General features: G+C 32.6%; 1 protein-coding gene across 1 annotated transcript in view; it reads right to left on the bottom strand.

The window, feature by feature from the left end:
* Positions 1-230: 230 nt before the first annotated feature.
* LOC106787115 (PDZ domain-containing RING finger protein 4-like) overlaps positions 231-19,279 on the bottom strand; it is a 165,455-nt gene continuing 146,406 nt past the window's right edge. Inside the window, exons 2-7 of the mRNA XM_014749221.1 lie at positions 4,989-5,363; positions 4,258-4,428; positions 4,023-4,121; positions 3,861-3,896; positions 2,306-3,754; positions 231-2,178 (exon numbers count right to left, since the gene is read on the bottom strand). Coding sequence (XP_014604707.1) covers positions 1,834-2,178; positions 2,306-3,754; positions 3,861-3,896; positions 4,023-4,121; positions 4,258-4,428; positions 4,989-5,363 — 2,475 coding nt within the window. The 3' untranslated portion in view covers positions 231-1,833. The remainder of the gene's footprint in view (positions 2,179-2,305; positions 3,755-3,860; positions 3,897-4,022; positions 4,122-4,257; positions 4,429-4,988; positions 5,364-19,279) is intronic.

Below are 19,279 nucleotides of genomic sequence, written 5' to 3'. Positions count from 1 at the left end.
TTTTTTTTTCTTTTTAATATTTTTTTGGTTTCATTTAAGGAATGATGCATCGATACGCAGAATACTTCATGTTCTTTATGCAATAAATAAATAAATAAATAAATAAAAAATAATAATAATATTAGGATAAATTTGGGAAGTGAGTTTTTGTGGTAATAAAACAAATAATAAATAGAAGAAAGAAGTTTTCATCCTGTTATCATCGAAGAAATAAAACAGAACTGCTCAGGTTGCTTGTATGTTTGCAATCCGTATATCAATATCTTATATTTTATTCGAGCGTTATTTATATTATACATATTTAGAATTATTACGGCGCATCTACATACAAAACACAGCATATTTGATAATTTTTTTCGTAAAGTTATAATACGCTTTTGCCGAGAATATTTAATCTAGATTACAGACAATATTATCATGCTTACTGTGATAGATCGCGTCTGATACGGTTTCAAGTTAGTTACACATAATCCTTATCAATCTTTTATACGTTACATATACATAATATATCCGCGAGGAAATAAATGCATGCGGCGCTTTTATTAACGGTGGTGTTAAAAAGTGATTTGTCGTTTTACCGCTACACACTTTTGCACAGCACGTACATAAACAATATATATATATATATATATATACGTATCATCATCAGTCGAAAATAATCTTAAACGGAGGATAAATTCATACAGAGCAATGTACATTATGTGCATTAATGTACACACGTATAAAAAATTGGAGATTGTACACGTCAATGCGAAGAATTCATTTTTTACTTTACGAGGTTGGAGAAATATAAATTTTTGTTTTCTTGAGAGATTCCACGGATTAAAGCGGATAAATTGTTTAACATCCCATAATATAATATAATATATAATATAATATATTATATATCTATATATATATATAATCTTCGATTATAACAATGCACAACGTCGAGCAAATATACAAAGGCTTGTTGTGTGTGTGTGTTGATTCAACAAAAAAAGAAAACATAATTACAAATACCACTCAGAGAATTATATTTTTTTTTTTTCTTTTTTCTTTTTTTTTGGAAGAAGAACCAAGCCCCCCAGCATCGTATCGGCATACATTTAATGTGTGTATTATACATATCTACAGGTCTATAATTAAAATTTTTCTTTAAACTTGTGAAAAATTGATCTACAAATATATCAACGTACAACTCTATGTATATGTACACGAAATGATTCGAGAAATCATTAAGCAAAAATTTCGCAAGTTACACACTTCTATAATTGTATAAAGTGTTTAATATTTACGAATTTTTTTATCTGGTTTTTCTTTTCTTCTTTTTCTTTTTTTTCTTTTTTTTTTTTTCATCTATATTCATCGTTGTTGGTACAATTTTTAATACTCTTTCTTTCTTTTTTTTTTTTTCTTACTTACTTACTCGTTCGTTATCACACTTTAACGCTTTTTCATCTACGAACATCGATCACATTTTATAATAATCTTTATCGTACAAAGAGACAAATCAATCATATCTTGACGATATTAGGCGTGTCATTAAATTCAAAGAAAATCATTGATGAGATACAGAGATCGTAATCTAGATGAAAATTATAAAATAATTAATCTAACGCGTATTTAAACGACGATCATTGAATCTTATGTAATAGATAAGATTTATAGTATTTCATTATTTTGATTTTTTACATTTTATAATCGAGAAGATAAAAAAGAAAACGTAAAGAAATCACCATACTTCGTTCTAATAAATTAGTTTGAAAATTGTCTTCAAGATATATATCTTATGCACGCACATAGGGTTTTTATTGCACAATTAATATGAACAATCTAGTTATTAAAAAGAAATTACACCGTGGTAACTGATAGCAATCCCATTAATTTACCACCCGTACCGGGTCCACTTGCACCTACTCTGTTTCCATGTACCAACATTTCCTGTACCGTGGTAAAATCATCTAAAGTGGTCTTTTTGCGTGCCATCTTTTTGTGACTCAATTCTACGATGTTCAGCGGCTTCTTAGTTACCTTATCATCGTTATAATCGCATATCAATAGATCGTTATTGTGTTGCAATTGCAATTGTTGTTGCTGTTGTTGCTGTTGCAACATTAATTCTTGTTGTCGTTGCTTACGTTCTCTAGCTCTTTCAAGTTGTCTTTTACGTTCCTCTTTCGTCCAATAACGACCAACCTAAAGTTAACAAAATTTCATTCGAGATTTGTATTATTAATTTTTAGTAAAATGAAAATTGTGTTATACAAGATATAGAAATTGTAAATTGACGGTAATTGAATGTAATGATCGATGAGACATTTACCTTCATTTCAGACATAGTTTCGTCCTCCGTCGTGTGTCCAGCACGTTCTTCCGAGATTTTAAGGGCTCTATTCCTAAGAATCCGATTTCTAACAGGACGTCTAGCGATGTATCTGGTACCGTCGGCTCTTCGTTTAACTTTCCACTCCATTTGGACTTCGCATTTTTCCTCGGGTGGCATCCAAGCGGCTGAAGAACAAACTTGTTGGCTACCGACGAATTGATATTGCGTAAGATTCGGTGCTTGAAAGTTACCATGGGACTTTGATTTTCTAGCGCCACTTGTTTCCTTAGCAGTAAGATTCTTTCGATTGAGAGCTTGCTTGAATAATTGTTGCTGTAACATCATAGTTTGTTGAAGATTTGCAACATTCGTATACATAGTGTCAGCAGGTAAGGTACTCCCAGTTGAATCCGTACGATCCTTGTGATGAGATGAACTCTTCCTCGTAGTTTGACTTCTGCTACCTTGTTTACCACCACCGGCCGTCATCGACATGATCGGCATCGGACAATTACAGCCCATTTTTGGTTGCTGTTGTTGCTGTTGCTGCTGCTGCTGTTGTTGTTGCTGTTGTTGTTGTTGCTGTTGTTGATGCTGGCTAGTATTTTTCGGCGGACATAAAACCAGCGTACTCTTGTGATGATCTCTCTCACCCTGATGAAGTTCTAACGTTAGAGGATTACTATGGCACGATTCGCCTGTATTGTAAGCACTCGAACTATCTTTTTCTTCGCCCGAGCTGTTACTCTTTGAGGATGAGTGCCAAAGTTTCGTTTGATTGCCATGATTTTGTAACTGCTGCGAGTTAGATCCATGATTCATCTGTAACTGCTGTTGCTGCTGCTGCTGCGTCGTCCAATGGTGTTCGTAAGGCGAAGAATAAATAGGTTCGCTATCGGATTCTGGTATCGTTTCGTAAATGTGTTCGGTTTCGCTCCAAATGTGACTCGAATAAGCTTCTACGAGTTTTATTGTCGTTTGCGAAGGTACAACTTGCTGACCTCGCAACGATAAATTATCGATCTTCTTTGAACAATCCTTTAAAGCGTCTTGCATCCATTGCTTCCTGTCTTCCGTATGATGAGCCGGTGACGTTGCATTCTTACCTGATTTTTGTGAATTTTGCGAAGAACATGTTGAAGATGTGGTCGTTGAAAAAATCGAAGAACTCTGTTGTTGTTGTGGAGTAGGTAATTGATGTTGTTGTTGTTGTTGTTGTTGTTGCTGTTGCTGCTGTTGTTGTTGCGGTGATTGCGGTTGTTGCAGTTGCTGTTGCATGTGTGAAGGAATTGGAGGTGGTGCTTTCAACGTCGAAGTGTTTCCTCCTTCCGTTTCTTTGGTATGTTCTTCCGTTTGTTGTTGCTGTTGTTGCTGTTGTCGTATGAGTTGTTCGATCATACTGTTCTGATAAGCTGGCAAATTTTCCGGGGACAATGGTGGTGAGCCCTGGAAAAAAGAAAGAAAAGGATAACCAACATGAATTTAATTTCAAAAATAATTCTAATAAGATTAATAATATCAATAATGCATCAATTTTATATTATTAACATACCTGTTGATAAATACGTCTATCATCGTACTCGTCATCCTGTAATACAATAATTATTTAATTAATAAATATCAAGATTCTCCCAATAGAGACGTAAGTATAATTTAAATCAAACGGATATTCGTTATAATTATGTAAACAATTATTTTTCATTTCTAAACTTACCTGGTAAAGACATCGACTGACTAATATAGTCACGGCGTTCTTGGTCTCGGCGAATAAATTTTCCGTTTGTTCCTTGTTAGCTACATCTTTACCGTTCACCTGTGACAAGGTATTAAAATATATAAATGAAAATAATTATAATATAAAATAATCAAATCCCATATATGATTAATACGATAACAGAAAACGGATTCGTTAAATTTAGCGTTTAATTGTAAATTAAGATGTACTTTACCCGCAAGATTTGGTCACCTTCCCGTAACCGACCGTCACGGGCTGCTAAACTTTCAGGAACTATTTCTGAAATATAAACCTCCGTGTCGGCGTCTTCGCTACCGGAACCAGAACTATAGCAAACCGTGAGACCAAGCTTTTCTGCACTTCCGCTTTTACGTAACGTCACTTCCTACGAATTTAAAGATAATGTTTTATGTTATATATAGAGCAACATACAAAATACAAAATCACAAGTTCCATGATTTTGTTTGTTTTGAATAAATTTGAAATAATATTGAATTTATTTTATTTACTTTCTTCAATATTGATTAGAGAGATACGAGTATTAATTATTTAATTAATCAATTTAACGATAAAAATAAATAATAACGAACACTGGCATGGAATATTTCAATTAGTCACATTACGCATACACAGTAGGAGTAGTAGTATCTTGATTAACTAGTTGAATGCCACACGCTAATTTTACGTGGCTTGTTATTATGCGCGCTGCATATTATTTAGGAAATACACAAGTTAAAGTACGTAATCACGTGTAACGCATTTATTTAACTAAAGAGGGATGTCATCGATGATTATCACGAAATTCTCAACGTAATAATCAAGGTCCTACTGTGTACTTCTATATTTTATATAAAATTCTAATAATTAAATGATTATCAATATAAAATATCATTCTATTTGAGATATCAAAATTGAGAATAAATGTATAATAAAATAAAATAATACCTCGAAGTCGATATCGTGTGCAAGAAAATCCTCGAAACTGTCGTTAGTGTGTTCTTCACCACCAAGGGTTCCAGATAATAATTCTTCTTCCTCTACCAAGCCAGCCCAATCTGTTTGAACAGCAGTCGATACCAAAGGGCAAGGGTTTTCCTTTCCTAACTCGTCCTCGCTCATTTCTTTCTCGTTCGTTGTTCCTTCGTTTTTACCACCACCATGACTTGATCTCTCGTGTTCTCTCGATGGCGTGTGAACAATTTGTTGTTGATGAGACGATGGTTGTCTTCTAAGTACCTCGACGATGATCGGTTCTTGTGCCGATTGAAAACAACGTACTGCATCTTCGTGACTCGAGTTAGAAACATCTTGTCCGTTTACCTAAACAAAATGATACAATCATTTTTTTTTTTTTTTTAATAATAATAATAGAGGTAAAATTAATATATTATCGTGCACCCTGTGCGTGTTGATAATAAATGTAATATTAAACATTGATGATACATTAATCATTTCGGTATAAAAAAAAAGAAACTGGATTAATAAACTAGTATAATGTTATGATATTTTTTTAAAAGTAATCTAGACACAATTCGACAAAAAAATATGTTTTTAATATTCACGTAGGAGCCCGTATTTGCACGTATCTCGCAATCAAACGGCAATGTTGACGCGAAAATACATTTTTACATATGATCTCGATAGTGTATAGTTTCATTATAATACTCATGTTTATTATAATATTTTCGCGAACTAAAAATGAATAGAAAATTTGTACACTTTTAAATCGTGAACACTAGAATGCAAAAATATCGCATGAGATCTTGACATTTTTAAAAAACATTCGTCATATTGCACGGTGGTTAGGGGAAGGGATGTTTATTCTTCAATATATTGAAATCGTGTTAAAAATGAAAACAACGATTGCGTAGAAATATCGATAATTATTTTCTGTAATAATATAAGATAATAAAATAAAGAAAAATAAAAAGGGAAATGTCGTTTTTTCGGGCGTAACAAATAAATATAATAATTCCGCGGATTCCCCAAATCCGTGTAATTTAAAAATCTAACGAAATGGCGAACATTTTTATAAACGCGTGTTCGTGACAGATTGAAAACGATGGTAACAAGGGAAAAAAATTGGGTGGAAAAAGAAAAAAAAAACGAAAAAAAAAAAAAAAAAAAAAAAAAAAAATTGTCCCGCGGACTACTAATTCGAGACTGCCAGTCGCGTACACGTTTAATTGTTCGTTCGATTTAATTGAGTTTTTTTCTTCGGATCCCATAAAATCTTCCCTTTTTTTTCCATTTTTTTTTTTTCTGTTTTATTTTATTGTCACATCGGTTTTCTCGTCGGGGTGCCCCGTTCGGAAACATAAAATATAGTCGGTTCAACAACAACCATCGTGCGTGTTGCAAACCATGAATGTGATGATACAAATGGATACGGATAGATAAATCGATAGGATAAAGATAAAAAGATAAAGATATAGATAGAGAAAGAGAGTGATGGAGATAGGAACGAATTAATCTGGACGATTTCTAAATATCGTAGTACTATCTAACCACGGAATTAGGACAATGTGGCGTAATCATTGGTGGTCATTGATCAACCAGATTGGGAAGGGCTTTTAAATAGTCGAATATTCACCGATCGTATCTCCAATTAAACCTAATTCCTCCCCGAGGGCAAGCTAATGTCCGATCAAACATTTACCCTCGCTCGAGAAGGCACGAAAGGATCATTTATATTCTGAGGGGTAGCAGGTGGGAGACTTAATTTGTCACTAAGTGCTTGGATTTAAGGATAGCAAATTGAACTAAAGGTACTTTGTATTCTTTAAAAAGCGTTTCTCCGCACGCAGCACATACACACACACACACACACACACACGTGTTTCAATTCCTTTTTATATGCTAATCGTATTTCTGTCTAGTACGCGATGCTCTTTTTTCTATTATTATTATTATTATTATTATTAGAAGGAATGTCATAGAATAATAAAAAATAATCATTTTGATTACCTCTCTTTCCTTTTTTCTTTTTCTCTATATTTGCATTACCAACAATCTTAATAATCTTGAGAAGCATTTATTTGTCTCTCATAAAGATTTGTCAAGAGAATTCTTCCGAAATGTTTGTTGATACACGCATACACACAAATATACAAAAAAGAAAAGAAAAAAAAGAAAAAAAGAATAAAAGTCATATTATGTTTCGTATAAAACATAATAAAAAGACACCCCCACAAATTGCTTCTCACCTTTTCTTATTATAAACTAATATTAAAAAGTATATACAAAGGAGAATAAATCGTACACGTTTGCGAATACGGTGCAAGGGTTGACAAAGTTGTCTTTTCATAGTTAGTAAACCGTTATCGCATTCTACACACAAATGTATTTAATTTATTATTATTTATTATTGTGTTTCTCGCAATAAAGAAGAAGAAGAAGAAGAAGAAAAGTTTGTTACACGTATGTATTAACGTTTTATATATATGCATTAGGATGGATACGTAAAGAAGAGGAGAAACGTATTGCAATGCTTGTGAATTTCTTTTTGTTACAATCCTACCGCGGCTTTTCTTTCCTCTTCTCCCCCCCCTTCCCCCATTGAAAATAATTAACAAAAGTCATCATAATAAAGCGTATGGAATAATGCGTATTTAGTTTATTTTATCCTGGATACAAGCACAACGGCAACAACATTGTTCCAATATTTTTTTTCTTTTCCTTTTTTTTTCCCCCTTTTTATTTCGGAGTAACAAGCGATATTTTCTCCCCCTCTATTTCTCTCTCTCTCTCTCTTTCTCTCTGTTTTTTCTTTTAGACTACACTTGAGATTCTATAAAGAATTGTGAGTACTCGTGAAATCGTGGAAGGGTTAAATATACCGCGAATAAATCTCTTCAGAAGTCTATCTCACGCGTACTTTCTCTTTGTTCATTCTTTGCTTCGCTTTCAAGGAAAAACAAAGGTCGAATAGACATGGTGATGGTGGTGGTGGTGGTGGTGGTGGTGGTGGTTTAATGGTGGTAGTGGTAACTCGCAAATATAGACGACTATAGCGAAGGAAGAATCTTTATATCATTCGAATTTTATTCAAAGGAATACTCAACAAAATAATAAATCACGATTATATATTTCTACTATATATCCCCATGATTATTATACTCGTGATTAAAATATATATTTTTCTTTTTTAATTATTATCGAATTGTATATGTGTGTGACTATAATTGTGTGAATTTTGTAATTAATACTTTTTATTTTTTTTATTTTTCTAAATTACAGACAATTATTTATCGTGATAAATAATATCGCATAATCAATGATCGTAGGATAGGTATTTTTTCGGGTTTTTTTTTTTTTTATTTGTACTGCAGTTATAGATAAAGTAATTAAATTCTCGTTATTTTTGAAAGAATTTAACTAACCGCGTCACGATCGACGAGTTTAATTATTTCATCGTTCTATAGAAAAAATGAACAAAACTTTATTTCTTTCCTCGTCCTCCCCCTCCCCGCCTTATCCTGTTCATACTTTTCTTTCTTTCGTTCTTTTTTTTCTGAATTCTTTTTATTACGTCAAATAAAGATGCTCTACGTTTTAGTAAGCGAGCCCGCAGATATAGTCAGGGAAATATTAATAACCGACATAAATTTTAATGTCTGCCAGGATCCTCCAGCAAGAAGTGAATTACAACAACAACTACTACTATTACTATTACAACGACTACGAGGACAACGACGACCACTACTACGTGAGAGATGTTCAGTCTCGACGAAACATTTACCTTGCGAAATCGTACTTAAGATATAAATTTTATGTTACGGTACGGTGGTGTTGGTGCAAACCGCTTTTGGTATGCAAATTTATTCAAAAATTCGTTGGTTGCTACAACCGACAGACCGACAGACGGATTTTCTTTCGCCTTTTACAAAAGGTACACGCGTAAAAAGCTCGAAAGCACCATGAGAACATCGTAGATTAAATAGCAAATGACCAACCAAGGAATATTACACCACCATCACACGAATAACACCTACCATCGTCATCTTTTTCTACCCCCAGTTATCAAGTTCAACCATTATCGAGTATTATTTAGGTAAAACTTTAAACGAGGGGGTTAAATGTAAAAAGTAATAACTTCCTTCTTTCTTACCATCTTAAATGGATATGATGGTTTAAAGATTGACTTTAATTAACGTTTACGATGGAAAAATTAATTATATATATATTCATAATTTCATCTCTTTTATTATTACGAAAGGAATAAATGCCATTATGCATAACAATAAAATTTTAAATCATTTTAATGAGGAATAATTTGTCAATCTTGTGTACGATGCAAGATCAGTGTTAGATAAAATAATATATTTATCATTATAAAATTAGAATAACAAAAAAAAACCTCAACGTTGACCTCTCGTCGTAAAGTTTCTTACTATTCTTTTTGAATTATTTTTCGTTTATCTCTCGAATTATTATTATACATTTAACATAGAATAATAATTAAATGTTTCTATTAAAAAAAATCGAAATCAAAATTCAATCTTACAACGATATATTGAGAAACGCCACTAAATTTGAAGTGTAATAACGAAACCATTTTTTTTTTGTCTTTTCGTTGTCGAGAAAAATTCTACGTGGAAAAAAAAAAAAAGAAATCGAGGACAAGAGTTTTAGTTCTTTTGAGCACAGACGGTGATTTGGCATCTTGATGTCTGTCTTCCATTTGTTGCTCGAGAGAGCTTCGGGGAACGATGTGATCGAAACTTAACGCGATGTTTCCAACGTAGTGTACTAATACTTTTCTCTTTCTTCCTTTTACAACGAATAAAAGACGTCGACACAAAGCTGTGGTGTTGGTGGTGGGTGGTGAGTGGTGGGGGGGGGTGGGTGTGGAGATTCGTCGTCGTTGTGAAAAGATCGGATAAAAAAGGGACCTGACTGACTGCCTGCCTGCCTGACTTTAGTCACCACCCTTTTTCAGACGTATCTACTGTTAAACTCGATTAGGAAAGATAAGAGCATTTTCACTCGTTCGAAAGAGAGAGAAAGAACAAAAAAAAAGAAAATGTTCGACATAGAATGAATGAGAGAGAGAGAGAGATAAAGATAGAAGAACCGTTTCAATCGTTTTAACGACGAACGAACGAATGAACGATCGATAAACGTTCTACAACACGATGCAATTATGATAGTAATAGACGATGATAGGCGTAGCCCATAATTTAGTTTTAAACGAATAGGCGAGATACGTTAATAACGCTCATCAAACCATAATTATTATTGCGAGTTCATATTTCGCGTCTGACGAGATTCCATCAATTTTTGTGACATCCTTTACAACCACCCACTCTCTCCCCGTACCATCCTTCCTATGGTCCCCCATACAACAAAAATTATTGATTCTTTGACGTAATTATATCCCACGCTTTACTTATATTCTATTATCTTGACGATATGTTACATTTATAAAATGGAGTGAAAAAGTAAAATAGATAATTATATATATTATTTCAAGATAATAAAATATCGATTAATTCGATCGATCACAAATGTCAAGATCAACAATTATTATTATTATTATTATTATTATCGTTTAATTAACGATCTAATAAATCCTTTCGAGTGTTTTAGAAAATAAAAAAAAAAAAAAGAAATAGACAAACATTCATAATATTTTATTATACTTTAATGAAAAGTACAATATACGATACATTATATAAAATTAAAGGTGTCAATGAATAAAACTCAATTTTATCGATCGGTAATATTTCGAGATGTTTGGGGGTTGGTTAAAAATGATTACACCAGTTATGAATTTGTATTTCTACGTCATGTAAAAAAAAAAGAAAAAAGAAAAGCAAAACATGCGGTAACGAGGGAAATGGGCCATGGATCATTCCTTCTCACCCTTTTTTTTTTCTCTCATCTCCTCTTTCTCATCCCTCTTTATATCTATATATCTATCTATCCATCTCTATCGCACTTTATCTGTTAGTAAGAGGAAGAGGAACGAAATGAAACGCCGCGCGTTCGTGCAACGTGACACCGACAATCGCGATAGAGACACCTCTGACAGCCGTCAAGAGCGGACAGGGAATCCCATTGGATGGATGGCAGGCAATTTAAAATACCTTATCGCGTTTCGCCTAACTCCTATAGCACGTTCCCGCGAGCTGTCCGTATTATTATTTGTACGATACAAGAGATATTCTCTTCTCTTTCTCTCTCTCTCTCTCTCTCTCTCTTCATGTGAACACACTAACATTAACATTATTACTGGATGTTAATAAATACGAAATACAGGATTTCGACCATTATCCGACAATCGTGTGCTTGTACGTGTAGGTATGCGTGCACGATTAATATTATAACACGCGGATTTTCATATAATTCAACTAATATTATTCATATTTATGATCTGTGATTGTTTTTACAACGATAAGATTATATCCCTCTAGTTATTATTATCATTATTAATATCATTTCATTTGAGATGGTATTATTGTTATTATTATTATTATTATTATTATTTTTAGTTAAGAAAATTATATTTTTATTTTATTATCCCTTTTTTAAATATACGCGCGATATGTTAAAGGAAATAGTATACATTTTTATCATCGTGTTATCGGTTTTAATACATTTATCGATTATTTTGTATCATTCAATAAGTATACTTCAATTTCTACAGGTTATAAAATACGTACAATCGTCATTGGTTATACTCGTTTTATTTTAAATCGATATTTAATGCGAAAGATAATATCTCGAGTTAATCGGAGATGCGCGTATGGATATGTAAATATATTAATTACGATGTATTTTTCGTGGACAAAAATATTGTGCAAAGATGCACAATTTACAGCATTGCCATTCTCTGATATTTTATGTACATTTGCAGATCGATTTATAACTCGACATGGTATTCTACGCGTAGACAAAAGAGTGTACTTTAATTTAATATAAATTTCATTAAAATCTATTTACTTTTAGTATAAAAAATATTTACCAAAACTTTTCAAAGAAATAACAAAGTTGTACAATTTATAGCATTGGAATCACTGATATTTCTTTAAATATTTTTTACAGAAACTGCAAAAGATAAGATAAATGAAATGTTTTTGTTTTTTTTTGTTGCTTTTTTATTTTTCTCTCTCTCTCTCTCTTTTTTTTTGTCTTCTCTCTCTTTTATTTTTACTAGCGTTGTGTTTTCGACTTCTGGTAAATAACATCTCGAGATTTATCTATCAAGTATTACAAGTCGAAAGGATGTAACGTTAGATAGTACTATACGTTTTACATTGGTCGAATGAAGAGAGATGTAGGAAAACGCGTTATCCGGTTAATTGAAACTCGTGTCATCTCGAGTAAGCATATGTGTATGTATATGTGCGTGCGTGTGTGTGTTTCGCAGGTTTTATTGCGTCTAACTCGCGGAACACATTTTACTGTCAACCGTAAATAGAATTACGAGAATGTTTGCTCGACCAATGAGAATTTAGTTTTTCGCGATTTCTACTCACGAATTCCTCCGAGTTTTCATTCGAAAGTTTCTCGTTTTTCACATTAATACCCATATCATTTGATTTGATTTAGATTGCGTTAGAGATATATATATGATTCGGTCAATGTATAAAAAAATCAATGTACACAAAATTTATTTCAAAATACTCTGTTATAAAAAAAATGATGTTTCTCGTTGAAGAATTAATTGTCTATATGATTTAGTAGAAGAATATGAAATTGTAATATTTCGGACACATACTTCAAATGTTTATGCACGCATTATTAAATATTAAATTTTATCGATGAAATAAATAATCATACGTAATTTATTATATAAATACGATCATTAAAATACGTTCATATAAAATTTTCTATATAAAAAGTGAAATATATTAATATATATATATATATATATATATAAATTGAATATTTTTAAATATGTGTAATATAATTGTTTTATATAATGTTAAACGTGCGAATTTATTTTCATATTAACATATTGCTAGTACAATCGATAATTATTTAACAAAACGAAGACGTGATTTCTGTTAACGATGATTGAACCCACACGTTTGGAGTAGGAGATATATTTATCAATTAGACACTATTCCAATCTATCTAACGTAAACTGTAAATTGATTTCTCAGCTGTACGTGTCTCATTAAATTGTCCTTGTCGAACAGAAATTGTTTATCAAATGAGACATATGTTATATCATGAATGTTGCTAACGGTATACACGGATCGGTAACGATCTTTTGCTAATAAATGAAGATCTAAAGTACGATATTTTACATTACTGAATGGAAACACTTCTATTATTAGTATAATATAGTAGTCGATAGGCTTTCATCACATTTTGCCCAACAGTCATATCGATGAATCTCGATTCTCTGAGTAATGAAGCGAACTACATTAATCGATACGTACTTGATTCGACCATGTTATGCATGTGTTCGTTTGTACACGCATCGTTGCCGTCGTTTACCGCAAAATTTCTATAATTTCATTCAATCTACTCGCATGTATATATATATGTATATACACACGCACGCACATAGATTTATACGCATCACTACTTTACTTTAACTAAAGAAATAATTTTCAATATTTTAGATATATTTAAATTACATTTAAGTACATTATCGTTGTAATATTCTTTTTTACGTAAAATACTTTGGCTCTTGTGTTTTTTTCGGATCCGTTGTCTTGATAAAGAATATTCATTTTATATTTCGAAATAAAATAATCAACGACAGCTTTTTTTTTATTTCGATCGATATTCGTAATTATTTTAATCAGTAAACGGACATATGATATTATAACAATTTGAAAAAGAAAAAAAAGATACAAATTATATTATTCGTAATTATATCAATTAATCGCTCGTCGAAATGACTGTTTGTTGAACTGAACGTTCTCCGAAACAACATCGTTTTACAAACGTTTCCCCCTCTCCGATACTTTAAACCTTTCGATATAACGTTACCCGTTTAAATGTCTGCTTGAATTTATTTCCAAACAATATAAATAAACAATTAACGCGAAAGGTACAAAGTGACCGATCAAATGACCGCGTCCTGTAATTTTGCAAAAAAATTCAATGAAAACGCATAAAATGTATATATTATTCATTTCTAAATAAAATAAAATATATGAAAATACGTGGTTTTTGTTTTAAAGCTTCCATTTAACGTATCGATACGTTTAATGTTAATAAACGAATATTTTGTTATAATAGATACAACATGTTGCAAAATAAACATAATACGATCGAAGACAACGTATGCAGTACACTTAAGTAAATTTCCGATCAATCAGGAATTCCATTCTGTCTCCATCGACGTTTGAGGAGGCTTAACAGGGGTTGTGGGTGGTGCGGGTGGGGAAGAGGTTTGGGGGGTTGATACGCGAGGGTTGGTTCATCGAACAACATGCCTATTGGTCGGTATTACCGCATGTCCATTCGACGAAATGGTCGTGGTCACATAGCTCGCATAACTTGCTGTTGTCATCGACATTGTTGCGGCGCGAGATGTTCTCTCACCACCACCACCACCGGTTCTGTCCACCCTTTATACATATATGTTCGTGGTCCTACGAGAGAGGGTCAAGCAAAGGGAATATGTGTACTGAGAGAGAGAGAGAAAGAGAGATTTGAGGATTGAAAGGAAGGGTTCCAACGTCAGAGTAGCGGAACCATTTTCGTCCGTTTGCGGTTACGCAGCCAAACCTATGCGGTATGGGTATACCTGAAACCGGACCAGACAGCCAACCTATGATCGTAACGTGCATTAGAATCTCATCCGAATAAACCCTTCCTTATAGTGAATATAACGTTCTGCAACATAGAATCCGATTGCACTTCTGTGCAATACAACATATTATCTTGATCTCGATTTTAAAATATATTATATATCTTCTAGGACCCCTTTGTTGTCGTATCTTTTTTAAAAAACCACATAAAACTAATCTTATTTTATAAGCATTATTTTATTTAATATTACGATTAATTATTGATACTGTATAAAAAAAGAAGTTTTGATTTAAATATAAGACAAAGAGCGTTGAAATTTTAAGATTTAATATTTCCAAACGATGACAAAATTTACATCGAGGAAGTACGGATTTATCATTTGGAATGAAAAATTCGCAGAATTCAAAGCAGAGAATTTGGTTCGCGGAGAATTTTAATGAACCGTTTGAGGGAATATCATTTACGTAATATGGATTTTGTATCCTAATCACGTATATCACGTTTACCATTGAAACGAATTTCGTATCGATACGGAATTCGGTAACACCCAATATATACAGGTTAGTCCATGAACAAAGAAAAAAAATTATTATTTCTGAAATAGTTTATAGAAATTGTTTTCTAACTATTACGGTATGCAATGCTTCTCTCGGATTCCACAAAAATACCTAAGATTCTATTACAATAACTTACATTTTAAGACAGATAATCGATAAATTGATTATATAATATATACCTTCTTTTAGATACACATAACTAGTGTTCGAACAAAATGGCACGCATTTAATTAACTAAAACTCATTTAAAATATGACACAAATTAATTATACTTACTTAAAATACCGAAGACAATTTTTCCCCGTGGTTATACATACGATATTATATTTGACACACATATTGCAAATAAAATAAAAAGATAAATTAAACATTTATACATACATATATTCTCGAAAGGATCAAATCCATTCATCTCCCACGAGAGGGTGGTATACAAATGGTTAGGAGTCTTAAGAAAAAGGAGTTTTATCCGCAAAACGCGTAGGAAGTAAGTTTACTCAACCTAACGACCGGCATGTCCTATGCAAACTCGACGTACCGACGGCAACGTAACTTTATTCTCGTGTGATGATAAACGTAGGAGAAGGAAGAGGAGGAGAAAGGGCGGAAAAACGAGCGTAAATTTTCTGCAATCCATGCGGAAAAACGACTCGAGGGATTTTCCGTCTCCTTCGTCGTCGTCTTCATCGTCGTAGTTGTAGTACTTCGAGCCCTTTTTCCAAAGGTAGGTAGGTAGGTGGTATATATTCTTCTTCCTTCTGATTTTGTCCCTTTTCCTTCCACCCCTCTTCTCCTTTTCCGTATTTTCCTTTAACTTATTCTCGCCCCCCCCCGCCATCCCCCTCTTCTATTTCTCTTTTAGTTTTACTTTTCTTTTTTTTTTTTTTGGGTTTCTTTTTCTCCAATCAAACACAATGAGAGAACATACGTAATATAATATTTCCTAATAGATCTCAATCGTGGTATTAACGAACGTTCCTGTATCGGCTATATGTCAATCACAGAACTTTGCTTGACACACGAGAACACATGGGTGGTATATATGAACAGAGAGGGTTACGATATATGATTTCTCTCTCTCTCTTCGTCTTAACACGTGACAAACTCAATTGTAGGGGACCTATATGACGAGTTAATTACGTTACATCGATCCTAGTTAAAAATGTTCTGTGTCTATGTGTCAAGCTCTTTTTTAATTTTCTATATATATATATATACTTCTTTCTAATTGTCTCTTATGTTAGGTGTAGATTAGAGCATAGGCTCATATTATCTTTTTTATTTTCTCTCTCTTTCTCTCTTGTTAAAATATATTCTTTCATACAAGAAAGAGAGTCTCAAGTATGATCAAAGGCAAAGAGTAAAAATGTGTTGAACGTTCGGCAATACAAGGTTCGTGATAGTTGGTTGTATTACGTGTGTGTATTAGAAAATTATACATACGTGTATAATATTACATTTGCAATACGTAAATCACAATTCGACGTTCTGTCAGAAACACGAGGTTGGAATGATTAAAGGAGACAACACAACGCAACGCAACGCAACACATGCGTAAGTTGGTGGTTGCTATTGATAGCAGTTATGCGAACTCGAATTTAAAATTCTAAAATCGATCTTAGTTTGAATTTGAAAGAAGTGCCGCCTATGTTTTTGTTCCCCCTAAAGAGTTGAGATTGAGGAGTGGGGCAGGGGGTCTGGTACAAAAAAGGAAGAAAAAAAAAAGAAGAAACAAGAATCGATGATAAAGAAAAAGAACGATGTTCCCGTCGAAGAGTTGAAAAAGAAAAAAGGAAAAATCAGCCGATTCTGGAGAATTTTTTTTGCCGAGTCAAGGGTTTGCAACGCGTAGGCGGGAGGAAGAGCTCCTCCTACGAATTTTAAATTTGTTTGACGTTGCGCGAGAAAATTCTACGTCGTCGACGACGAGAAAAAAAAAGAAGAAAGAAAGTAGGAAAGAAGAGGGAGGGAGGGGGGAAGGAAGAGGAAGGGAGGAGTAACGGTATGCAAAGGTTTTTCACTCGATTCGATTTCATTCGATTCAATTCTCCGAACTCGAAATCGCAACCCTCTCTTGACATATCACTTTGTTTTGTTTGTAAAACACCAAAGGATCTAATTTATTCGTAAACGAGTGTGATACCTATCCAGGTAGACGGAATTTTAATATTACGAATGTATATTACTGAATAAGTCATAAATTCGAACGTTGCTTTGGTAAAACAACAAAATATTTCGATTAAAATTCTCGTAAAAATGACTCATTCGTTTATTTAAAAAGTCGATATTAAACGATACAAAGATTTGATTTTCTGCATTTAAAAAAAAAATATAACGAAGATAATTATGTTCGGTATAAAACACATATATATATATTATAATATATGTGTGATAAAAATTAAGTGCAATAGAATAAAAGTGTGTTAGAAAATTAATAATAATATTAAGGTGTACGACAAAAGTGTTCGTACGTTTTATAATTACTATTTCCAAAGTAAATCTTACAAAAACAATCATCCATCGTGCAGTTTCAAAGTAAAGTTTCGATACAATAAATGCGCGAACTTTTGATTCACCATAACGTAAACGACAAAAAAGATGATTTCTCGTAAAACAAACGAGAATCACGAGAGTACCGATTGATTATTCCTCGAACGTTAATATTAATCGGGACAACTTGTAAGAGCGTATCTCAACGAGTGTTCCGATAGGATGCAACGTTAAATTCAAGGAAATGTTTATTTTTCAAGAGAATTGGTAATCTCGCTGAAATGAGTTCTCCCATTCGGTTTGAATTTGTGGCAGCGTATTCATTCCTTCTTACTTTATTTTGCTCTATCTTTCTCTATCCTTCTCTCTCTTTCCCATTCATCGCAGAACGATAGGATTTAAAAACGATCGTATCAAGCGAACTGAAATCAACCTGAGTAAGTATAGTTACCAACGATTTTATATGAAAACAATTGATAACGATCGAAGTGCCCCGACCGATGCCAATTAAAATTTCCTCGTTATGTGAGATTATACTTCAACTTCATCGTCTCCGAATATGAGAGGAGGAGGAGTACCTACGATGATCTCGAAGGGAGCGTCCGATGCATTTTTCAGATACGTTGTGTTATAAGTATAAATTTAATAGGGTGCTCCTATGTGCGAACTGAATCTCTCATTCTTTTCTATTAACAAAATTATTATTATTACTTTCGATAAATGTGTATAATTAACAATCGTGACAAATTATGCCAATAGTTATAACACAATCCTTTTTTATTTTTTCTCAATGATTATATATAGTTTAGAGTCTTAATATATATATTATAATAATTAATAATATAATTGATATATTATTTATTATTTTATTTTGTTTATAAGTACTAGAGAATGGAACTATCGTTTCTTTATTTTATCATTTGAAATTACTCTATTAGATTAATATTATTTTAATTGTTAAAAGAGAGATTGACAAAATTGTTTCTAAATTTGTTTAATTATATATCTTGCCCATTACTATACATTAGAATTATAATTCACATAAAAATAATCGTATAATTTAAAACGATATTAATAAGAAAGATTACTTGGAATATAATAAATTAAATGTTCATTCCTATAATCAACGTCAATTTCCTTGGATAATATCTAACGAACGAAACTTGGATAAAGTGAGAAGAAGAGGTGAACATTTTGACACTTTTGACGACGTTGAAACGTGGAAAAATATTCCAATTTTCTTCCCCACCTCCTCCTCCTACACTAGTTCGTAGGTTGTTGACTGACTGAGTGACATTTTTCAAATTAGAATCATGTTTCTCTTCTTTTACTTTTTTCTTCTTTATTTTATTATACCCACCCACCCTTTCTCTCTCTCTCTCTCTCTCTCTCTCTCTATGTGCTTTTTACTCGCTGTATTTTTTTTTCCTATCTTCTTTTTCTTTAATTCTACCATTGAAACGTCTA

This window comes from Polistes canadensis, unplaced genomic scaffold (genome assembly GCF_001313835.1).
Source record: "Polistes canadensis isolate GaletaPanama2010 unplaced genomic scaffold, ASM131383v1 scaffold_92, whole genome shotgun sequence".
NCBI lineage: Eukaryota > Metazoa > Arthropoda > Insecta > Hymenoptera > Vespidae > Polistes > Polistes canadensis.
Note: the sequence above shows the minus strand (reverse complement) of the source record. Positions and strands in the feature narration are given on the sequence as shown.